Consider the following 24,726-nt stretch of genomic DNA (forward strand, 5'->3'; position numbering starts at 1 on the left):
GTCTCTCTCCTTGCCGCTCTCACTGAGTCTTGACGCCTCAGGCCACTGAGAACAGGAAGGAGGGGAAAGGCTTAAGGAAGAACTCTGACCCTATACAGTTTTGTTTTTTTAATATATTTTATTGGTTTTTTTTTTTTTTTACAGAGAGGAAGAGAGAGAGATAGAGAGTGAGAAACATGGATGAGAGAGAATCATCGATCAGCTGCCTCTTGCACACCCCCAACTGGGGATGTGCCCACAGCTAAGGTACGTGCCCTTGACCGGAATCGAACCTGGGACCCTTTAGTCTGCAGGCTGACTCTCTATCCACTGAGCCAAACCGGTTTCGGCAACGCTATACAGTTTTATTTGCTTAGCAAACACTTGTGTAGCAGTGGTGACCTGCCCGCCCTCAGCCCTTGGCAGGTACCATTTTATTCTTGCATTCGCCCAATAAGAGAGACACCACTGCTGCCCCCGTTTTACGGAGGGGGACGTCGAGGCTCCCCGAGGCAGGGGCTTGCTCGGCGCACAGGTCTAGCACGCATCCAGCTCCAGCAGCCACGTGCTTCTCCAGAATACGCCTCCTCCTCCTCCTCAGGAACAGCTGGCCGTGGGAGCTGAGGGGCGGGCGGAGCTCTGGATTGAGGAAGTCAGCTGAGAATGCTGTGAGTTTCGGTTTCCTGGCTCCTGCCAGCTTCCAAGCTCCCAGCCGAGACATCCTCCCTCTCCTCTGCCTCCTGCTCTGCTGGGAGCCGTCACCCCGGGAGCCAGCAGGAGCCATGGGCAACTGGCTGTTCAGCAATGGCCCGGAAACGGTGTACGAGATGCCTGCTCATGCACTGGATGATTATGTCCAGTTCTCCCTGAGGCCGACGGAAGACTGTCAGAAGCAGATCGATGAGGCCGTGGACAGCATCTATGCCACCCTGCAGGAAGCCACGGAGCCTCCCGTGGTGACACACGTGGCCAAAGTGAGTGGAGGGCCGGGGTCGGGGCTCCTGGTGACGGGAAGTCAGAGAGACTTGGAGCTGAGCACCTACTGTGTGCCAGGCCCTGGGTGCACCATACGTCATCCTGTCTCCTCACACACACACCCCCACCCTCGGAGAGAAGATGGGATATCGTTTAGCGTTTTAGGAGCACAGACTCTGAGGCCCGCTCTGCCCCTCATTGCTGTGTGACCCGCGGGTGGTTGCTTAACCTCTCTGTGCCTCAGCCTCTGAGTCTATAAAATGGGAGAGGAATGGCCACCCATCTGAAAGTGTCAGGAGGCTTGAGCGTGTCATGTTCTTAGGACAAGGCCTGGGACACGGTGAGTGCTCAGTGCATTGGCTGTGATTACTCCCTGCTCCTGTTCTGTCCTTCCCATCCACAGAGCAGTCAACTGGGGCTGCAGGCCTTCGGGGGAACGGCCCAAAAGTTTCTCGGTGGCTTTTCCAGCGAGGGGGGATTGGGATCGCTCATCGGTTAGAAATGGCTGGTGCTGCGGGCACAAACCTCAGGGCTGAGGTGAAAGAGTCTGGGCCTGTGGGGAGGAAAGGGTGCTGGGAAGGCGCCAGGACCCTAGGGTAGGGAGGGGGTAGGAGACTCGCTTCTCTGCAGCCACAGTGCTACTTGGCCTCTGCTGTTACACACACACACACACACACACACACGCACATACACACATATGCACTTATATACACATACATACATATATACACACGCACTTATATACACACAAACACACATGTATACATGCACGTATATACACATACACACATATACATGCATATATATACATACATACACATGTGTGTGTATAAACACATACACACATATATACACACACACATACACACACACACATACACACACACACACACACATACACACACACACACTCGGATACTGGTGTCTCCTGCCTTGGCCCAGAGGAGGAAACGGAGGCACAGGGACGTTATTTAATAGCTGGGCGTTATTTAATAGCACCACCCTGCCTCTCAATATTAATTAACTTATTCTGATTAAAACAAACACACAAACAGATGAGTGCACAGAGCTAAGTTTGCAGCCTGTTCTGGTTGCCACGAGCAACCCTACACCCGGCTCGAGGAGCAAAGCATCCCCAGTCCCCAGGGCCCCTGCCCTCCCGGTCCTGTCCCCGCCCTCCCCCGGGGCAGCGCCCGCCCGCCCGCCCGCCCGCCCGCCTCCTAACAGCAGAGACCATTTTGCCGGTATTTAACTTTGTCTACATGTAAGGTGGCCAAGCAGCCCAGCGTGCCTGGCCTGAGGGGTTTTCCGGGACCTGGGCCTTTCGACGCCAATACTGGCTGCACCGGACCAGTGGGTCACCCTGGATAAATGAGTCCGCGCCCTGTTCATGCCATGTGTGGCTTTCCTGCATTTTTGGAAAGAATCGGGACTTTTTTAAGACGCCGAGGGACACGGGACAAATTGTTAAAAATCGGGACTGTCCCTCCAAAGCGGGGGCCAGTCTGAAGAGCATTGCTATGGCACCCTGGTCTGTGGGTGGACCAATGGGTGGCTGCCACTCAACTTGAAGACTATGGTGACTTGGGGGGGGTTTTCTCAAGGGAAGTAGCACGACTGCCTCCTGGGGAGTGTCGTGACCCCCGAAAGGGTCTAGACTCTCACACCTGCTCCTCTTGTTGCTGGCAGGGCGGCTCCTATGGCCGGAAAACATTCTTAAAGGGCAGCGCCGATGGCACCCTTGTCATCTTCATCGGTGACCTTGAGAAATTCCAGGACCAGAAGGAAAAGCGATACGAAATCCTTGACAAAATCTGGCAGCGGCTGAGAGCGTGTCGGCTCGAAAGGAGGCTGGCAGCCAGGATGGAGATGCTGAGGCCCGATGGTGGCCTCGCCATCCGACTGTACACAAAGTATCAGTGCGTCACGTTGGACGTGCTGCCCGCCTTCGACGCTCTGGGTGAGCCCTCCGGGGTGGGTGGGGGTGGGTGGGGGTGGGTCTGGGTCTTGAGGACTGTTTTGAGAGAGCAACGTCAACGAGAGGGACAGTGGATAGATACCTTTGGTGCCTTCCGACGGTGGAAGGCCTTCAGCAGAGGAAGCCCCTCCTCCCCTGGCTTTCTCTCTTCTCTAGGGCTTCTCCCCATCTCCTCATTGACTTTTTATTGTTGTTTTAATCCTCACCGAGGATATTTTCCCATTGGTTTTTAGGGAGAGTGGAGGGAGAGGGAGAGACAGAGAGAAACGTCAATGTGAGAGAAACACATCGATTGGTTGCCTCCCTCACAAGCCCCAACCAGGGCCTGGGCTGGGGAGGAGCCTGCAGCCGAGGTACGTGCCCTTGACTGGAATGGAACCCAAGACCCTTTGGTCGGCAGGCCTACGCTCTATCCACTGAGCAAAACCAGTTGGGGCTCCTCATTGACTTTTTTTTTTTTTTAATTTATTTACTGTCTAAAGTTTTACACATGTTCCCTTTTCCCCTCATGACCCTCCCCCCACAAGCCATTCCCATCCTGGGTGCAGAGGGCCCCCAGGGAAGGCATATGGACATTCTTTAGATTGTTGTCGGCTGAGTCCGAGGCGACTGGCAGAGCTGCTTCTCGGATACACATTCTTCAAGAAGGCAGAACGTGTTATTCAGTACTGGCTTTTACCTTTGTCCAGATGTCCTGAGCAGGTCTAGATATGTACTAAATCCAGTCAAGCACCAGGAATGCTAGGGCCTACTCAAGAATGCAAATAAGCTCCTTTGAGCCTAAGTTTTGGTGATACTTCCTGGTATTTAGGGATATAAAATAAATGCGCTGCCTGGGCTCAGGGTCCTGTCCCTCCATCATGGCAGCATTCCACCTGGCTCCCAGCTTGCTTCTATTTCTGCCTCTGGCTTTCTTTTTTCTTTTATTTCTTAATCCCCAGCTCCTCTACTCAAGAACCGGACCCGTTCCTTTTCTGTTCTGGACGCAGAAAAGGGAGAACACCTCTACACCCGGGAAAGTCCCCCCTTCTCTCCCCACCCCCCTATTCCATGCATACAAGCTCTCTAACCCCCGACCCACCCACCCACCCCCACCCCCCATCCCCTACCATTTGTCTCTGGATCTATTCTTGTTCATCAAGTTATGTTGATCATTATATCCCACATATGAGCGAGATCATGTGATATTTATCTTTCTCCGACTGGTTTATTTCGCTTAGCGCAATGCTCTCCAATTCCATCCATGCTGTTGCAAGTGGTAAAAGTTCCTCCTTTTTTTATAGCAGCGCAGTATTCCATTGTGTAGGTGATGACGGTTTTCTAATCTACTCATCTGCCTCATTGACACAGAGGCTCCTGCACCTGTGTTCAGATTAGCTGTGCAGCAGGATTCTGATTGGCACCCGGTCTGGGAGCCACTGCCCTGCATCGCCCTACCTTACAGACTCAGTGCTGTGAGGGGGTGCAACTGCCAACTGGCATCCATCCCAGCCTCCAGGGCTCTGCCCGCACCTGCCTGCACCTGCCTCCTCAAGGTACCTGTACCCTTGACTCTGAACTGGAGCATTCCCTGGATGAGCTCAATAGCGGAATACATCGTATGTGATATATCAACTTTATTTCCTTCCAGGTGTAGGCCAATGCCATTTTTTCAAAGTAACCACCTCTTCCCTACTTATTCGGAACTCCTTCTTTTTTTCATTTTATACTTGTTTCTCCTTTCCTCTGTTTGCTCTCCCTGGTCTTGTCTTCGGCCAGCGCCATAGCATTTGCGTGCCGGTCATTGTAGACTTCATTTTTATCACCGAGCAGGGCAAGCCGCCCCTCGCCTTTTACGCAAACATACCCAGCCTCTGACCGAGGAAGCCCTTTGCCATCAAACCGCACCCAACCTTCAAAGTCCCCTTTCTCTCTCCTGCCAGACTTAAGTGGCAAGCCCAGCCCCTCGACCTACCGCGACCTCAAAAGAGCCTTGGACAAGGCAAGGGCCAGCCCCGGGGAGTTCTCTGTCTGCTTCACACAACTCCAGCAGAATTTTTTTAACAACCATCCCAGGAAGCTGAGGGATTTGATCCTCTTGGTAAAGGACTGGCATCGACTGGTAAGTTTCATATTGTGTTTCCTCGGCTGGCAATCCATTGCCTGTTGGGTCCCAATAACTTGCAATCCAAGAAAGTACAACAGTCTTGAGTATGCAGCTCGGTGCATTTTATATTGTTTTAAGCAAAATTCCGCAAGTGGCCGCAGTTAAGACTCCCCCAAACAGCCCACCATCCTAACAGCTGTCACCACAAATCCGCTTTGCTTGCTTTTCAACTTGCTACGAATGGAATTTGACTGTATGTGTGTTGTGTCTGCTGTCTTCTGTTCAACATTACGTCTGAGAGGTTTGTCCATGTTGGTGCGTGTGATTGTCGTTTTTCATTGTTTCGTAATATTCCATGGTATTACTCTACCACACATTTACCCATTCTGCTACTGATGGGCATTTGGGTCATAATTCGTAAAAGCTGGAGCTATTATGAATTATGTGACTATGGGTATTCCCTGCATGTGTTTTTGTAAATTGTAGGCTCCTTTTTAAAATATACATTTTCTGCCGAAACTGGTTTGGCTCAGTGCATAGAGCGTCGGCCTGCGGACTGAAAGGTCCCAGGTTCGATTCCAGTCAAAGGCATGTACATTGGCTGTGGGCACATCCCCGGTAGGGGGGTGCAAGAGGCAGCTGATTGATGTTTCTCTCTCATCAATGTTTCTGACTCTATCCCTCTCTCTTCCTCTCTGAAAAATCAATAAAATATATCTTTTAAAAATAATAATAAAATAAAATATATATTTTCTTTTAGTGATTTCAGAAGAGGAAGAGAGAAGGAGAGAGAGATAGAAACATCAATGGTAAGAGAGAATCATTTATCGGCTGCCTCCTGCATGCCCCCTACTGGGGATTGAGCCTGCAGCCCAGGCTTGTGTCCTGACCAGGAATTGAACCTCTTGGTTCATAGGTCAACGTGCAACCACTGAGCCACACCAGCTGGGCAAGCACTCCTTTTTCTTGAATAAATATGCAGGTGTGTAACTGCTTGGCTATAAAGTATATGTATATGAAAACATATGTGTGCGTGCATATATATACACATGGCATATATGTGTGAGCATGTGTGTCCACAATGAGGAATAGTTACATATTTAACTTTAGAAAATATGGCCAACTACAGGCGGGCCTTGACTTACAATGGTTTGACTTAAGATTTATTTTTAAATATGTTTTTATTGATTTTAGAGAGAAAGTACGGGAGAGGGAGAGGGAGAGATGCCTCCCACACACACCCTACCCAGTGACCGACCCTGAAACTGGGGTCTGTGCCCTGATGGAAATTGAACCGTGACTTCCTGATTCATGGGGTCGACTTCAACCACTGAGCCACACCGGCCGAGCTGGTTTCTTGATTTCAGAGTCCTCACATGGGAAGAACTGGGTCTCTCCATTAGCTGCTGCTCCATTCCTCCCCCACAGTGCCAGAAGCGGTTGGAGCCTCGGTCCCTGCCACCCTCATATGCTCTCGAGCTGCTCACCGTCTATGCCTGGGAGGAGGGGTGCAGAGAGGAAGACTTCGACATCGTCCAGGGCCTCAGAACTGTCCTGGGGCTCATCCAGCAGCAGGAGCAGCTGTGCGTCTATTGGACAGTCAACTACAACTTCGAGGATGAGACCGTCCGGAACGTCATGCTGGGCCAGATCCGATCACCGAGGTGCCCAAAACCCCCAGGGCCCTCTCTCTCTCCCTCTCCGTGGGCATGCCAGGCTGTACCCCTTTAAATATTTTTTTTTTATTGATATTTTACAGAGAGGAGGAAGGGAGAGAGATAGAGAGCTACAAATGTCGATGAGAGAGAAACATTGACCAGCTGCCTCTTGCACACCCCCTGTTGCGGATGTGCCCGCAACCAAGGTAGATGCCTTTGACCGGAATTGAACCTGGGACCTTTCAGTCCGCAGACCAATGCTCTATCCACTGAGCCAAACCGGTTTCGGCCAGGCTGCACCCCTTTAGAATGAGTGCCCTCCCCTGTCCTTCCCAGCCAGGGGCGCGCCACATGGATGCCAGCAGCCCCGGGCAGGGGAGCAAGGAGAGGCCTGTCTGAGGGAGGGACCCTGAGCCCTGCTTTCCCACTACAGACCATCCATCGTCCCATTCTGTGCCCCGGACAGACCCTTGTGAGGCGTTTCCTTTACAGCAGGAAGAGGCTAAGGGAGAAGGAAGGCCCACAGAGAGAGGCCATCTTGTTACGTTATCAGTGGAGCACCGGTCTCTGCCCACCAGAGGACAGGACCAGAGGGGCGGGCGTCGCAGGCAAAGCACCTCAGCAACTGAGAGGAAGCACAGGAGAGACCAGAGGCCCAGCCCAGGCCCCGTTCCCTAAAACTGATTTCTCTTCCCACAAGCAGCCCCGCTGATTATTTAATTTTATTTTTTATAATCTAATGGAATTCCTAGGCCAGTAATCTTGGACCCAACTGACCCCACCAATCGGGTGAGTGGAGATAAGGAGTGCTGGCAACTGCTAAAGGAAGAAGCTCAAGCCTGGCTGTCTCGTCCCAGCCTGCAAGAGTCGCCATCGTGGAATGTTCTGGTGAGAGGGCGTTCCACATAGAGCTCAGACCCCACCCCACCCCCACCCCCACCCCCGACACCTCGAGATCCCCCCTGTGTCGGTTTCCTAGAGCTGCTGTAGCAAAGGCTCCTGCCCTGGGCGGCTGGGAGCAACAGAAATGTATGCTGCCCCAGTCCTGAGAATCGGGAGTCCAAGTTCAAGGTGTGGGCAGGGCTGTGCTCCCTTTGAAGCCTCTAGAGTAGGGGTGTCGAACTCAATCAGAGAAGGGGCCAAAATCTAAAATCCAGCCTAAATCGCGGGCCGAATGGTTTACTGAACAGTCATAAACTGTCATTGTGATGGAAACGCAGCAGAGTGCAGTGATGACAGCGTGGTGCGGGCCACATTGCAAGGCCTGGCGGGACGGATTTGGCCCGCGGGCCTTGTGTTTGACACATGTGCTCTAGAGAAGGAATTGGTGGTGGTCAGCAGTCCTTGGCTTGTGGCGGCATCACTCCAGTCTCTGCCTCCAGGGCCTCACGGCCTTCCCTCCATGTCTTCACACGGTCGGTCTCCCCTCCACGCTGTCTGTCTGGGTGCCTCCCCCCTCTTCTTGTGAGGACCCAGGGCGGGTTGGATTGGGGCCCAGCCAAATGGCCCCATCTGACTCGATTGCCTCTTGCAAAGACCCTCTTTCCAGATACGTTCACCTTCACCGATTAGGACGTCAGCGTATGTTTTTGGTTTTTTTGTGGGGTTTTTTTTGTTTGTTTGTTTATAATTTTTTTGTTTTGTTTTGTTTTCATTTTTTTATTAAGGTATTATATGTGTGCATATCTTACCAATTCCCCCCCCTCCCATACATGCCCTCCCTCTCCAGAGTTTTGCGTACATTGGTTATGCTTATATCGTCAGCATATGTTTCGAGGGGACGTACGTCCATCCCCTTCCAAGGAAATGATGGTAAGGTACAAACTAAGGGGAGGGCGCCTGCAGGTGAGAGGTTTGGATTGTGTCTGCAGGCGGGAAGGCGGTGGCGGAGGAAATGGAGCAGAGTCCAGGGGGAGTGGCTGATGCTCACCCCTGTGGGTGCCCGGCCAGGCCAGGGGGAGCAGTGGGGCTGGAGACGGGAGAACTATGGGAGGGGCCGGCTTTGAACCAGAGACAGTCCCTTTGCCCCTCACGCCACACAAAGGAGAAGCAAATCTATGGCCACAGAACCCGCCTGCAGGCCCAGGGCTTCTCAGAGAAAGGCGGTCCCCTGAGACCTGTGAAGCGTGCCTTGGGGCCGTAGGGCAGAGGGTATGGGGGAGGGGACACCAACCCTCCAGCGAGGCCGGAGAAGTCAGCGAAATGCCACAGGTCCCAGGATGGGACCCCTTTACACCCAAACGAGGGGAGGCAGCTTCTGTGTTCTGTCCGCACAGAAACTGGAGGTGCAGCTGAGCAGAGGTCTGGGAGGTCAACGGAGATGGAAATAGATGGAGGCCCCAGGCGGGAAGCTCCCTGTGAACAGGAAACCCCTAGTGGCTGCAGAAGGATGGGGACCCTCTGAGCGGTCGCCCCTGTGCCTGCACCCCACCCCGCCCTGCCCCTGCTTTCACCAGACCCCTGGTCTTGGCTCCCAGCCTCCTAAGGCGGCTTTTGAAAACATGTTTCTCCCAGCATTTCATTCTGAAAGCATTCACGTGGAAAGGAAAGCTGCAAAGATGGTCAGGGCACTCCACCTCAGTGCCCTCCCCGTAGAGGCCCTTCACCTGGAGGTCCAGTGGTTAGCGCAGTCCGCACTTGGTGGGACAGCGGGGGGGTGTGGGTATCATTCGTTGAGGCTCGCATGGGACCTGTCTCCAATGACCAGCGTCCTTGAGAGAAGATACACGGAGCCTTGCCCAGTGTGGCTCAGTGGACAGAGTGTCGGCCTGCCGACTGAAGAGACCCAGGTTCGATTCCAGCCAAGGGCACATACCTTGGTTGCAAGCTCAATCCCCAGCCCCGGTGGGGCACTGGAAGGAGGCAGCTGATCGATGGGTCTCTCGCACACAGGTGTTTCTCTCTCTATGTCTCTCCTTGCTCCTTCCACGCTCCCTAAAAATCAGTGGGAAATGTCCAGGGGTGAGGATTAACACCTACAACAAAAAGAAGGCACCCAGAGACACACACGGAGGGGAGAAGGTCATGTCCACGCAGAGGTCAGGGTCGGAGTGACGCGCTTACCGGCCAAGGGGTGACTGGTCCGCCGGAAGCCGGAACAGGCCAGGCAGGGCCTCCCCGGGGGGCGTCAGAGAGAGCAGGGCCTGCCCACGCTTCCCTTAAAAAAAAAATATATATATATATATATTATTGATTTTTTACAGAGAGGAAGAGAGAGAGATAGAGAGTTAGAAACATCGATGAGAGAGAATCATCGATCAGCAGCCTCTTGCACACACCCCACTGGGAATGTGCCCGCAACCAAGGTACATGCCCTTGACCGGAATCCAACCTGGGACCCTTCAGTCCGCAGGCTGACGCTCTACCCGCTGAGCCAAACCGGTTTCGGCAACGAGCACACTTCCCTCCGGATCCTTAGTCTCTGGGCTGTGAAAGGATGAACCTGTGTCGCTTCACGCCACCCCACTGTCACGTGTCATGGCGGCCCTGGAACCGGTCCCCGGGTCCCGTGTTTAAGCGAAGCCGATAGAACCTGGGGAAAGAAATAAGTGTGACCATGGGAAATCTGTCACAGCCACAGGAAACAGGAAAAGAAGGGAGGAACAGAGGGGCAGGGGAGGCTGAGGAGTGATGGCAATGACGCTGCTGGAAACAGTGTGGAGAGGGGCTGTGGGGGGGGGGCGGGCATGAAGGACCCCCACGGAGAAGGATTCAGTTCTCAGCTAGGGGAGAGTATCATTTCTGGGTACGCCCTAAACTAAGGTGACCAGACGTCCCGCTTTTGGCGGGACAGTCTCGATTTTTAACAATTTGTCCCGCATCCCGCGGCATTTTAAAAAATCAAATCATCTTACTATAAGAAGATGTCTTTTGAAAAAAATAATAATAATAATAAAAGACATCTTTCCAAAAATCGGGACTTTTTTAAAACGCCGTGAGACGCGGGACAAATCATTAAAAATCCGGACTGTCCCGCCAAAAGCGGGACGTCTGGTCACCTTACCCTAAACTCAAATATGTCCCTGGGATATCCTATATAATAAAAGCCTAATATGCAAATCAGCCAAATGGCAGAACGACTGGTCGGTGGGGGATGGGGCCTGTGAGCGGGTGGCACCTGGCCAGCCAAGGTGGGTGCCAGCGGACAGAGGGAGGAGATGGCAATGGGGGGCGGGGGCGGATGGCAACCTGCTTGCTCGGCCCACCTCTCGCCCCCCCACAGAGGGGGGCCAGACTGTGGCTTAGGCCCACTCCCCACACTGTCAGTGGGACATCCCCCAAGGGCTCCTGGACTGCAAGAGGGTGCAGGGGGGCTGAGGGGACCACCCCCCCACACCGCCCCAGTGCACAAATTTTCATGCCCGGGGCCACTGGTGTCACTATAAGAAGTAAGGACCATAGTGTTGCTGGGTTGGAGGGCAGGAGGGAGAGGCGGGAGGAAAGCCTGGGGCCAGCTGGCAGGGGGCACTCACAGCGGGGTTCTCGCACCCTCCCTGACCCTCCCCACAGCCGACCCCGCTCCACGAGACCCCCGGCCACCATCTGGACAAATTCATCAAGGACTTCCTCCAGCCCACGAAAACCGTCAGACTCCAGACCAAGGCAGCGGTCGGCATCATCTCCAAGTTCCTGAAAGAAATCTGCTTCCGGAACTCCGCCACCAACGTGCAGAAGCCCATCAAGGTGAGCGCGCCTGTCCCCACGGGGTCACGGCGGGGTGCTGAGCCGCAGCCGGCGCTGTCCCCCGGCAGGGGCATGGGATGAGGGAGGGCAGCGGGTTCTCCGGGTGGGGGTGGGGGTGGTGCTGAGGGACTGCTTACGTCATTAACGAATTTCAAATACTTTAAAATTATATATATGTATATATATATATATATATATATATATATATATATATATATATTATTGATTTTCCACAGAGAGGAAGGGAGAGGGATAGAGAGTTAAAACATCAATAATGAGAGTAACATCGATCGGCTGCCTCATGCACACACCCCCCACTGGAGATGTGCCCACAACCAAGGTACATGCCCGTGACCAGAATCGAACCCGGGACCTTTCAGTCCGCAGGCTGACGCTCTATCCACTGAGCCAAACCGGTTTCAGCTCAAATACTTTTAATACCTCTCCTAAAAGGGCCCCCCCCCCCCCCCGCCGTGGTACAGGAACACACATGGGGCAGGGAACACAGCCTATTTAGTTATCCCTCCTCCGGTTCCTCACTGGCTGAGTACTATTTGGTCACCTGTTTCCTAATAGGCCGCCTACGTCCTGCTGTCTCCCATTGGGCCATTTAAAGTATTGGACTGAGACCTTCCTGGCCGGCTCCGCCGCCCTCTGTGTAGGGGAATCCTCCTGGGAAATGTGCTCTCAGCCCTGAGCACAGCTCCCACACCTCTCCCCATCTCCCACCCCCCATATCCCATATCCGGTTTGCTCTGGGGAGTCTCAGTCACCGCCTGGCCACATGCTGTTTCTTTTCTGTGAAGATGAATCAGGGGCTTGTTTCTTCCATCTCCGCGCCCTCCCCCCCCAACCCTCAGAGAAGCCTGCAGACCAAGCCCCTCCACACAGAATGGGCCTGGCAGCTCCCCTGGGGGCCGTCAAACCAGGGCCCTTGCTGAAACCGGTTTGGCTCAGTGGATAGAGCGTCGGTCTGCGGACTGAAAGGTCCCGGGTTCGATTCCGGTCAAGGGCATGTACCTGGGTTTCGGGCACATCCACAGTTGGGGTTGTGCAAGAGGCAGCTGATTAATGATTCCCTCTCATCGATGTTTCTAATTCTCTATCCCTCTCCTTTCCTCACTGTAAAAAATAAATAAAATATATATTTTTTTAAAAAAACAAACAAACCAGGGCCCTGAACTCAGACTAGTTTTTACGTTTTCACAGAGTTGTTGGGAAAGGAAAGGAGGGTGGGATGGGGTGGGGGAAAGGCAGGAAGGAGGAAGTGGAGAAACCCCTTATCCAACCTCTGCCAAACCCGGAATCTCAATGATGAAGGTTCGCCCAACGGATGCCGGGATTGCAGGAGGAAGCAATGAACCCGGGAACCGATGAGGAATGTCATCCCAGGGACTGCATCCGGTGGATTTCTCTCAGGTCCCTGGAATGGAAAGCCAAGTACGCTTTAGGTTAGGACTGTGGTCGGCAAACTGCGGCTCGCAAGACGCATGCGGCTCTTTGGCCCCCTGCGTGTGGCTCTTCCACAAAATACCACGCACCCTAATTAAGTGAACAACAAGGTACCTACCTATCTAGTTTAAGTTTAAAAAAAAAATGATGTGGCTCTCAAAAGGAATTCCAGTCGTTGTCCTGTTGATAGTTGGCTCTGCTGACTAATGAGTTTGCCGACCGCTGGGTTAGGAGACATGGTGGGGGCGCTGACTTGAGACGTGGTTGGTTTATAACCAACCCGGGAGTGTACACAAGCACCTCAAAGGGTGTGAGAATTGCCGCTTTCGAACCCCATTGTTCTAAGGGTGTGAAAAAGCAAACAGTCTGCGGGGGACTCAGCCCTCACCAGACCCCAGCTTGAAAGCTCATTCCTCAGCCCCACGGGTACCGGGTACCATGTTCCCCCAAAAATAAGACATCCTCCGAAAATAAGACCTACTTACAGGTTTCCTTCTGAGTGAAATATAAGGCATCCCCCCGAAAATAAGCCCCCCCCCCCCCAGGCTAACCATGAGAGATTTGGTCCACTGATTCTGAAAGAAATGGAGTCACAAGAAATTCACCAGGAAATTCAGGAATTGGATTGTTAGGGTGATGTTCCAGAAGATGATGACATGATTGTCAGTGAATAAATGAGTAAATTCTTGATACTGTAGGATTCACAGTGTGTCTGGTTTGTGTTGACAACTACCGTACTACCGTACCGTAGACAGGTAATGAATTTCCTTTGTTTTCATTTAACAATAAACGTGTACCGTATTCTTCTTCATGGAAAAATAGGACATCCCCTGAAAATAAGACCTAGCGCATCTTTGGGAGCAAAAATTAATATAAGACACTGTGTTATTTTCGGGGAAACAGGGTAGAAGCCTGAGGGGAGTGGGTGAGGGGCTCTCGCTGGGTCTCCACCTGCCTGTCCTGCCAGGCAGGGTCAACGGGCAAAGGCACCGCCCTGAAGACCGGCTCCGACGCCGACCTCGTGGTGTTCGTGAACTCGCTGACCAGCTTCCCGTCCCAAAGAGCCGAGCGCTACTCGGTCATCAAGGAGATCAAGCGGCAGCTGGAGGCCCAGCAGCAGCTGGCGGCCGAGCCGGACCTGGAAGTGACCTTTGAGATCTCCAAGTGGGAGGCCCCCCGGGTGCTGAGCTTCTCCCTGAAGTCCAGGCGCCTCCCCGGGCCCGTGGACATGGACGTGCTGCCGGCATTCAACGCGCTGGGTGAGGCCCCACGCCTGCCTTCGCTCCTGGAGGGGGAAGGATCTGGAGCGCTGGTGGGAGGGGGCGGAGAGAAAGCCACAGGACTCGGAGACGGGTCACGGGGCCACGGCCCCCACAGGTGGCATGAGTAATGGCAGCAACATAACAGGGTATTAAAAGAACCCAAGGAGCCCTGGCCAGCATGGCTCAATGGTTGGAGCATCAATCCGAGTACCAAAGAGTCGTAGGTTGGATTCTCAGTCAAGGGCACACATCTGGGTTGTGCTCCCTGTCGGGGTACGTGCGGGAGGCAACCAGTCGGTGTGGCTCTTTCACATCAATGATTTCTCTCTCTCTGCCTCTCCCCCTCCCTTCCACTCCTCTCTAAAAACCAATGGGAAAGTGTCTTGGGGAAACGGTTAACCAAAAATAGTAATAATAATAATTAATAATAATAATAATAATAATAATACCACTAGTAAAGATACAGAGCACATCATCTGTAGTGTCATTACTCTAGAGATGTAACTTACAGGGACACTGATAGAATTCAAGCCGGGATCCCAGGATCGAATGCAGTTGTCAAACCGTTACTTCCTGTCCCCGTAGAGTGAGGCATCCTGTCCTTCTCTCTCTCCCCCACGCAGAGAAGCTGAGGCCTCTCTGGAGGGTCTACGCCCAGCTCATCGCTCAGTACCAAGAGCACCCCGACACTCCCGGGGGCGAGTTTTCGGCCTGCTTCACCGAGCTGCAGCGAGACTTCGTCAGCTCCCGGCCCACCAAGCTGAAGGACCTGCTGCGCCTGGTGAAGCACTGGTACAAGCAGGTGTGCCGGGGCGGGGAAGCCAACATGTACCCAGGCCCCACACGCCCACGCTCTGCCAGGCCGGCCCGGCCGCCTTCCCCCCGGGACCTTTGTGGAGGAACCCCCCAAAGGGACCCCATGGAGTCGGGCTGGGTGCAGAGCGTCTCCTGCCGTCAAAGCTGCTGCCGGGGGTTTCCTTGGCCCTTGCTCTACCACCCAAAGCATTCTGCAGGGCAGGTGCCAGGGGCTTGCATGCCTCGGAGGTGCCAGCCCAGCTTTCCTGCTGCTCCGAGCCCCTAACGGACAGACACTGGCGCCATCTCCTGGAGACAGGTGGGAGCTACAGGTGGTCCAGGGGCTGCATGTCCTACAGTATTGGTTAGCCCGCCTTCACTTTTTTATATCTTTTTTTTTTTTTCTTGATTTCAGAGAGGGAGGGAGAGGGGGAGAGAGATAGAAACATCAATGATGAGAATCATTGATCGGCTGCCTCCTGCACGCCCCTTATTGGGGATCGAGCCCGAAACCCAGGCATGTGCCCTTGACAGGAATCGAACCTGGGATCCTTCAGTCCCCAGGCCACACCGGCCAGGGCCCATCTTCACTTTCATCACGTCTTGCAGACACGATCGTTTCTGAGTATTTTTCGACAGCAGGCGCCAGGCATGATATCTGTTCTTGCTAAACTGTCTCCTTCCTGTGTCCGGCTCCCCGAACCCTGAGCTGAAGCCTGAGTTCTGTGCCCCCAGCCCAGACATCAGAGAGATCCTGCCACACCCCCCAGCCGCAGGGTGCTCTGAGGGCTGAGGCTACAGGCTGACCTGGAGCAGGCCCCTCACTTCCCGAAGCCTCGTGGCTTCATCTAAACCCGCAATCACCACGCCTGCTCACACCTGCCCAGGCCACTCCCACCACACAGCCCGCTCACACCTGCCCAGGCCACTCCCACCACACAGCCTGTTCACACCTGCCCAGGCCACTCCCACCACACAGCCTGCTCACACCTGCCCAGGCCACTCCCACCACACAGCCTGCTCACACCTGCCCAGGCCACTCCCACCACACAGCCCGCTCACACCTGCCCAGGCCACTCCCACCACACAGCCCGCTCACACCTGCCCAGGCCACTCCCACCACACAGCCTGTTCACACCTGCCCAGGCCACTCCCACCACACAGCCCGCTCACACCTGCCCAGGCCACTCCCACCACACAGCCCGCTCACACCTGCCCAGGCCACTCCCACCACACAGCCCGCTCACACCTGCCCAGGCCACTCCCACCACACAGCCTGCTCACACCTGCCCAGGCCACTCCCACCACACAGCCCGCTCACACCTGCCCAGGCCACTCCCACCACACAGCCTGTTCACACCTGCCCAGGCCACTCCCACCACACAGCCCGCTCACACCTGCCCAGGCCACTCCCACCACACAGCCCGCTCACACCTGCCCAGGCCACTCCCACCACACATCCTGTTCACACCTGCCCAGGCCACTCCCACCACACAGCCTGTTCACACCTGCCCAGGCCACTCCCACCACACAGCCCGCTCACAGCTCCCCAGGCCACTCCCACCCACATAGCCTGTTCACACCTGCCCAGGCCACTCCCACCACACAGCCTGTTCACACCTGCCCAGGCCACTCCCACCACACAGCCTGCTCACACCTGCCCAGGCCACTCCCACCCACACAGCCTGTTCACACCTGCCCAGGCCACTCCCACCACACAGCCCACTCACAGCTCCCCAGGCCACTCCCACCCACACAGCCTGTTCACACCTGCCCAGGCCACTCCCACCCACACAGCTCGCTCACAGCTCCCCAGGCCACTCCCACCCACACAGCCCGCTCACACCTGCCCAGGCCACTCCCACCACACAGCCTGTTCACACCTGCCCAGGCCTCTCCCACCACACAGCCTGTTCACACCTGCCCAGGCCACTCCCACCACACAGCCCACTCACAGCTCCCCAGGCCACTCCCACCACACAGCCCGCTCACACCTGCCCAGGCCACTCCCACCACACAGCCCGCTCACACCTGCCCAGGCCACTCCCACCACACAGCCTGTTCACACCTGCCCAAGCCACTCCCACCACACAGCCTGTTCACACCTGCCCAGGCCACTCCCACCACACAGCCCGCTCACAGCTCCCCAGGCCACTCCCACCCACACAGCCCGCTCACAGCTCCCCAGGCCACTCCCACCCACACAGCCTATTCACACCTGCCCAGGCCACTCCCACCACACAGCCCGCTCACACCTGCCCAGGCCACTCCCACCCACACAGCCTGTTCACACCTGCCCAGGCCACTCCCGAACTCGCTGGCCTGCCATGGCTCTTTAATGTACAGTGAGCCTCCCTGCTCAGGCCAGTATCATCCAAAGGTCTTCCTCTCCCGCCAGTGTGAAAGGAGACTGAAGAAAAAGGGGTCGCTGCCCCCCAAGTATGCCTTGGAGCTGCTCACCATCTATGCCTGGGAGCAGGGCAGTGGGGCCACGAGTTTTGACACCGCTCAAGGCTTCCGGACGGTCCTGGAGCTGGTCACCCGGTACCAGCAGCTCTGTGTCTTCTGGACGGTCAACTACGACTTCGAGAACGAGACTGTGAGGAACTTCCTGCTGAGCCAGCTCCAGAAACCCAGGTGCGCTGAGCCCTCCCCTCGCCTTTTCTTAGCCTGATTCCCTTCCACCCTACCTCCGAGAACTGGGTTCTCCCAATAAAAGAGAAATAAGCCCCAGGGAGGCGGGAGGAAATGTCACCCAGAATGGACAGGAGGAGGCCCCAGGCCCCAGGCCCAGGGCCCCAGGCCCCGGGCCCCTGTGTGGCATCCATCTTTCTCGGCCACAAGGAAAAGGGACTGGTTAGCAGGCCTATGAGGCAGAGCAAGTGTGTTCCTGAGAACTAAGGGTGTGGTTCACAGGCTGACAGATCCTACAGGCTTCTTACCGTCAGCTTTCACCCGCCCTTTCAGGGCCGCATCCCACAAAACCTTGATCCTTCAGGGATAAGAAGGCATCTCAGTTCATCTCACCAGCCAGGGACAAAAACAGCAGAAGCAAAAGAACAGGAAATGGGAGAAAAGCAAGGAGTGTGGGGAGAGTCTAGGGAAGATGAAAGAGAACAGGATGCCCTGGGCTGCCTACCATGGGGCTGGCCGCTTAGCAACATTCCATTGGGTTATGGTTACGCATCGTCTTTTGGTTGGCCTGGCATAGAGGAGGCGTTCGTACGATGCCTTCACGTATATAATAATCAGTAGCTTTCAAGACGTTTTCAACAATTATCGTTTAATTCCTGAAAATTATTTTGCAGTGTCTAAGTACCCTTGAATTTTTTTTAAAATATATTTTATTGATTTTTTTACAGAGAGCAAGAGAGAGGGATAGTTAGAAATATCGATGAGAAAGAATCATCGATCAGCTGCCTTCACACCCTCTACTGGGGATGTACCCGCAACCCAGATACATGCCCTTGACCAGAATCGAACCTGGGACCTTTCAGTCCGAAGGCTGACGCTCTGTCCACTGAGCCAAACCGGTTTCGTCTATTTTATTTCATTTTTTAAAATATATTTTATTGATTTTTTTACAGAGAGGAAGGGAGAGGGGTAGAGAGCTAGAAAACATCGATTAGTCACCTCCTACACACCTCCCACAGGGGATGTGCCCGAAACCAAGGTACATGCCCCTGACCGGAATCGAACCTGCGACCGGTTTCAGCAGCATACTTGAATTCTTGACATCCAAGTAGTAAGGACACGTTGTTTCATCGCTGAGAGGAGACACCTCTGGAGGTCACCTGGCCCCCAATCCTGAGGCCGCGGCCTCTCAGGAGCATGCCCCTCACGCGTCTCACCCCTCGTCCAGGCCTGTGATCTTGGACCCGGCCGATCCCACGGGCGACGTGGGCGGAGGGAACCGCTGGTGCTGGCATCGCCTGGCCAACGAAGCGGCTGAATGGCTGTCCTCCTCTCTCTGCTTCAAGGATGGGACCGGAGATCCCGTCCCGTCGTGGGAAGTGCCGGTAAGCATAGCCTCGAGGCTGTGGCATCTGGGGGTTGCTCTGTGACAGGCTTAAGGTGACCAGACGTCCCACTTTGCGTGGGACAGTCCCGATTTTTAACAATTGGTCCCTTGTCCCACGGTGTTTCAAAAAAGTCCCGATTTTTGGCCGAAGCCGGTTTGGCTCAGCGGATAGAGCGTCGGCCTGCGGACTGAAAGGTCCCAGGTTCGATTCCGGTCAAGGGCGTGTGCCTTGGTTGCGGGCACATCCCCGGTAGGAGGTGTGCAAGAGGCAGCTGGTGGTTGTTTCTCTCTCATCGACGTTTCTAGCTCTCTATCCCTCCCTCCTCCTCTCTGTAAAAAAATCAATAAAAAAATATTTTTTTAAAAGTCCTGATTAAGCGGACAGTCCCTATTTCTAATAATTTGTCCTGCGGCGTTTTAAAAAAGTTTTAAAATGCCGTGGGACGTGTGACAAATTGTTAAAAATTGGGACTGTCGCCGAAACCAATTTTGCTCAGTGGTAGAGCATCACTCTCTGGACTGAAAGGTCCCAGGTTCGATTCCGGCCAAGGGCATGTGCCTTGGTTGCGGGCACATCCCCGGTAGGGGGTGTGCAAGAGGCAGCTGGTGGATGTTTCTCTCTCATCGACGTTTCTAGCTCTCTATCCCTCCCTCCTCCTCTCTGTAAAAAAAAAAAAAAAAAAGAAAGAAAGAAAGAAAAATCGGGACTGTCCCGCCAAAGCGAGATGTCTGGTCACCTTAGTGTAGGATGCTGAGCGGCAACCCTGGTCCCTACCCCCTCGATGTGACCATGTCTCCGGACAGGGCCTCCGTGCCTCCAGGTGGCGGGTTCAGGGTCCAGGCGGGAAGGACAGGAGGGAAAGGTACCTACTCAGGGCATCTTCTCAGAAGCCTCATCCAGCAACTTCTCTCCATGTCAATGCCCAGACCGATCAGGGGGCATCTGTTACTTAAAAGTGATTCCAAAAGGGGGTGGGGGTGAGGGTGGGGGTGGGGAGGCCACGGATGGGGTTGGGTCAGCAACCAGGAGTCTGCCACGCCTGCTCACAGTGCCCTCGTACCAGGGCACCTGCCACCAGGTACGCTTGGCTCAGGGTCCTTCAAAGCAGGGTTTCTGGGCCTCAGCGCGAGGGACACGGTGGGCCAGTCAGCCAGGTGATTTTTAAAAAATATATATTTTATTGTTTTTTTACAGAGAAGAAGGGAGAGAGATGGAGAGCTAGAAACATCGATGAGAGCGAGACATCTATCAGCTGCCTCTTGCACATCCCCCATGGGGGATGTGCCCGCAATCAAGGCACATGCCCTTGACCGGAGTCGAACCCAGGACCCTTCAGTCCGCAGGGCGAAGCTCTATCCACTGAGCCACACTGGCCTCGGCAGCCAGGTGATTCTTTATCGCAGGGGCCGTCCTGTGTGCTGTAGGGTGCCGAGCGGCAACCATCTCCACCCACTTGATGGCACCCAGTTGTGACCGTTAAAAATGTCTCAAGACATTGCCTCATGTCCTGTGGAGGCAGCATCGCCTGCTCTGAACCCCACACCCCCACACACTCCATTCCAATCCACGGCCAACTTTAGTCAGCTAGATCTCTGTGCTGTCGACAAGCACCCCACAATTATCCCTGATAACGTTTTACCCTCTCAGAGACACTTCCTTCTCTCCCCCCCCCCCCCCCCCGCCCCATCCTTTTTTAACCAAGGGGTGTTTAATGCTTAGGAAGTATTGTTCTCACATTATCTATTTCTTTCTTCCCAGGCCGTGCAGACCCCAGGAAGTTGTGGGGCTGGTGTCTGTCCTGTTGTCAATGAGATGTTCTCATGCAGAAGCCGTGGAATCCCAGACTGGAAATGCTAGGAGAAGCTTCTGGAGGTCACCTGACAATGGCTCCTGAAGAACCAGTTCACTGTGTACACACATATCCCAGGTCCCTTCTCCCCCACTCCCCCCTCTTCCCTCCTCCCTCTCCCTCCTTCCCTGGTTTTTCTCAGACAACTCTTCCCATCAAGACTGCCATGTCCTTCTCAGAAAGTCTCGTAAACGCTCGCCCTGCTGGGCTCTCACTCTGGCCTGATTTATTAAAAACATTTGCTCTCATCCGTATTTTTCCCATTCACTCCTTCCTTTTCCTTCGAGTTTTAGAAGAGGATTCTCTCCCTCTTCTGAGGGTGAAGCCCCTGGCCTGCCCCTTGGTTCCCATAAGCCAGAGATCCTGCTTTCGTAAACTCCCACCTCCCTCTGGATGCGGACGCCACCTGTGCCTGCTGATCAGAGGCCTCCTGAGCCAGGAGCAAACCAGCCTCTCTGAAGACCTTCCAGCTCTCCTGAGCCTTGGATGGCAACTGTGGAACCATATTTACCTTCCGCTTCCTCCCTCTGAGCTTACCTTTAGTCCCCACCCAGGAGTGGCCAAATCTGAAGGCTTCATTCTCTGGCTTTTCTTCCAAAGATACGTGAAGGTCCAAGTGTTTTAGCCTCCTAGGTATCCTCTGAAAGTCTTATTACTCTCACACATGCCAACTGTCATGCAGTAAAAAAAAAAAAAAAAAAAAAAAAAAAATACCTGGCCCTTCCCGGTTTGCTCAATGGTTAGAGATTAGCCCCACAGACCAACGGGGCCATGGGTTCGGTTCCCAGTCAAGGGCATGCACCCCCATGGCAGGTCCCCCTTGCCCCGCCGGGGCACATGTGGGAGGCAACCAATCGATGTGTTTCTCTCACTTCAATGTTTTTCTCTCTCTCTTCCCCCTCACCCCCCCCCCCCGCCCTCCCTCTCTTTCTAGACATCAGTGGGAAGAGTATCCTCTGGTGAGGATTAAAAACAAACAAACAAACAAAAAATATGTGTGGTCTTTATCCCCAGTTCCTAGCACAGAGTTTCAAAAACCCTTGCCATTTCCTAGAGGAGTGTCTTCTATTCATAATGAGCGCGTGCCAGCCAGCCACTTTATGCTAATGAGTTTATGCTAATGAGGCCTGGGCTCTTACATTTCAAGGGAGGGGCTGGCCTGGCGGGAAAGATCGAGCCAGAAATGCCAAGCTCGCGATTAGAGGATTGAACTCCCCAGAGGAGAGAGGGTTGGAGATGGAGCTCAAGCATGTGGCCAGGGATTTCATCAATCCTGCCTCTCTAATGATTGATTAAATCGTTAACCGATTAATGATTATTAATGACTATTAAACCCCAATAAACACGCTGGACGGCCAGCGTGGGGAGCTTCCTGGCCGGTGAACGCGTGGATGTGTTGAGAAGATGGCACTCCACGGGGGCAGAAGCTCTTTGCCCGAGACCCGCCCAGACCTCACCCCTGTGAGCCTCTTCCCTGGCTGTTCCTCTGTGCCCTCGGTCACAGGAGGGTGCCTGCAGGCAGCATGCTCTCCTGAGTTCTGTGCGTCGTTCTGGAGAATTACTGAACTTGAAGGTGGAGTCACGTTAGGCAGACGTACAAGTGGCCTGGGGACCCCACGGGTGGCTGGCACCTGATGCGATGGTCTTGCCGGGACCTTGCCCTTGAACCGTGGGCTCTGCACTAACTCCGGGGGGGTCAGGATTGAACTGAATTGTGGGTCCGAGAGTAGGTTTTAGAATGCACCACTGTGGTTTGGCTCAGTGGATAGAGCATCGGCCTGCGGACTGGAAAGTCCCGGGTTCAATTCCAGTCAAGGGCACATACATTGGGTGTGGGCACATCCCCAGTGGGGGTGTGTGAAGGAGGCAGCTGATCAATGTTTCTCTCATCGATGTTTCTGGCTTTCTATCCCTCTCTCTTCCTCTCTGTAAAAATCAATAAAATATATTTTTTTTAAAAAAAAGAAAAAGAAAAAAAAGCCAAAACCGGTTTGGCTCAATGGATAGAGCGTCGGCTTGGGGACTGAAGGGACCCGGGTTCGATTCCGGTCAAGGTCATGTACCTTGGTTGTGGGCATATCCCCAGCAGGGGTTGTGCAAGAGGCAGCTGATCGATGATTCTCTCTCATCGATGTTTCTAACTATCTCTCTCCCTTTCTCTCTGTACAAAATCAATAAAATATAAAATAACCTTAAAAAAAAAAAAAAAAAAGCAAAGGAAAGAATGTACCACTGCGCCTGTCTAGAGAAAGACAAAGAAAGCAGCTATGACTTGCGGTTAAAGAAGGAAAGAAGGACCACCCTATGTGGCCATCTACTCAGTCCGCAACTAAGTACCATTCCCTTCGAGACACACACACTTGCCCTAGACACATAGAGGGGGAACTCTCAGACACTGCCCCTCCTCTCAGGGCGAGGGTGACCCACTGGGACCAGCACACACCTCGTTACCCTTAAAGGAAGACGAAGGGCCACTTTCAGTCACACAGTAAGTGACCTCCCCAGGACCTCAGAGGCAGGAGGGACCCTTCTCTTTCCTATCTTCTCCGCAGTCAGTAGACATCGAAGTTTCAGGCCCTCGTCCACTCCCGGTTACCCTGGCCATGAGGGCCCCACTACGTCAGAGAAAGTCCGAGAGGATCAGAAGCAGGGCCACACGCGGCGAGCGGACAATGGCCCGGGAGGGGTCTGGGAAGAGTTTGATGGGAAGACCATGAACGAGACCAGGCGTGAGGAGAATTCGTGAGTGAAGGGACTTTCTGGAGCCTGTGTGCTGGGAGCCACAGCTGCTCTGCCCTGAGGCTCCTCTGGCTGACCGCGTCGCATCTGAGCAGGCAACACGTTGTCACTCTTCAGCGCTATTTCTTCTTTCTTTTAAAATACATTTTTGTTGATTTCAGAGAGGAAGGGAGAGGGAGAGAGAATCATGGATCGGCTGCCTCCTGCACACCCCGCTGCGGGGGATCGAGCCCGCAGCCCCTCATGCGTCCTGACCAGAGATGGAACCGAGACCTCCTGGTTCCTAGGCCGATGCTCCACCACTGAGCCGGGCCGGGGAGCTCTGCAGCTCTATGTCTTGGCACTGGTGCTGGGAGGAGCCTCGGAGCCGGGGACTGAAGAAAGTTCTCCCTGTGTGAGCGTGCGCTGCGGAGTGGGACCCAGTGGGAGGACGGCAGCAGAAGCAGGATGTGAGGATCCGAGTGGCCCGGCCCCACCGAGAGGCCGAGGCCACTCAGTGTGTATTTACTGTATGGGAAAGGGATGACACATTAGAAGCCACCATTTTGCAACGCCCGGTGAAACAAATGGTTTGGGCAGAGGCGCCTGATGGAGGAGACCATTTGATGACATGCAGCCGGGGGGCAGACGGTCACCTCCCAGACCCACCGTATCATCGTAGCTTCCCCAGAAGCACAGCCAGGCACGGAGGTCCTGCTGGCGTGAGGCACACAGCACTGTTCATCAAGTATTTTTGCCCAGGAGGAGTCTGGGAAGAGTTTGATGGGAAGCCCCCCACCCCACAAAGATGTCCACACGCTAACCCCTGAGCCTGAGGCTATGTTCCCTGATCTACGAGGGGGCGCGTCCTGGGTTACTCAGCTGAGCCCAATCCGTCTCCCAGCCCTAAGCAGAGCTCCCGCCCCACCTGACGTTGGAGGCCCCGTGGAGGGAGGGGCAGAGCTGTGAACTGGGACGGCAGGCAGAGAGGGACCCCCACGGGCAGCCAGCCAGGTCACAGGGGCCGTAGGGCTGCGGTCACTGGAAACGGGCTCCAACCACCGGGCAAACCCGGAACTGGGGCAACCCCGGAGCTTCCAGTCGGGGACCCAGAGCAGAGAATCCGGACAGGCCTGCAGGCTTCCACCTGCGGGCTGTGAGGTAATGAGCTCGCCTTGAGTTGAGCCCCTGGATGGATGTGCAGCCATTTAGGGAGTTACCAGCCTCTGGGGCTGGCAGCAGTGAGCGCTGTGGGGCAGGGGGCTAGGG

General features: G+C 54.4%; 1 protein-coding gene across 1 annotated transcript; it reads left to right on the plus strand.

The window, feature by feature from the left end:
• The first annotated feature begins 598 nt into the window (after positions 1 to 598).
• Positions 599 to 21,645, plus strand: OAS2 (2'-5'-oligoadenylate synthetase 2). Its single transcript, XM_036439457.2, has 11 exons — positions 599 to 953; positions 2,644 to 2,914; positions 4,855 to 5,033; positions 6,447 to 6,682; positions 7,429 to 7,564; positions 11,186 to 11,359; positions 13,779 to 14,070; positions 14,697 to 14,875; positions 17,267 to 17,505; positions 18,731 to 18,887; positions 20,649 to 21,645. The coding sequence occupies exons 1-11, from the start codon at positions 762 to 764 to the stop codon at positions 20,745 to 20,747; spliced, it is 2,154 nt and encodes a 717-aa protein (XP_036295350.1). The 5' UTR covers positions 599 to 761; the 3' UTR covers positions 20,748 to 21,645.
• The last annotated feature ends 3,081 nt before the right edge of the window (positions 21,646 to 24,726 follow it).

Source organism: Pipistrellus kuhlii, unplaced genomic scaffold (genome assembly GCF_014108245.1).
Source record: "Pipistrellus kuhlii isolate mPipKuh1 unplaced genomic scaffold, mPipKuh1.p scaffold_m20_p_155, whole genome shotgun sequence".
NCBI classification, from domain to species: Eukaryota; Metazoa; Chordata; class Mammalia; order Chiroptera; family Vespertilionidae; genus Pipistrellus; species Pipistrellus kuhlii.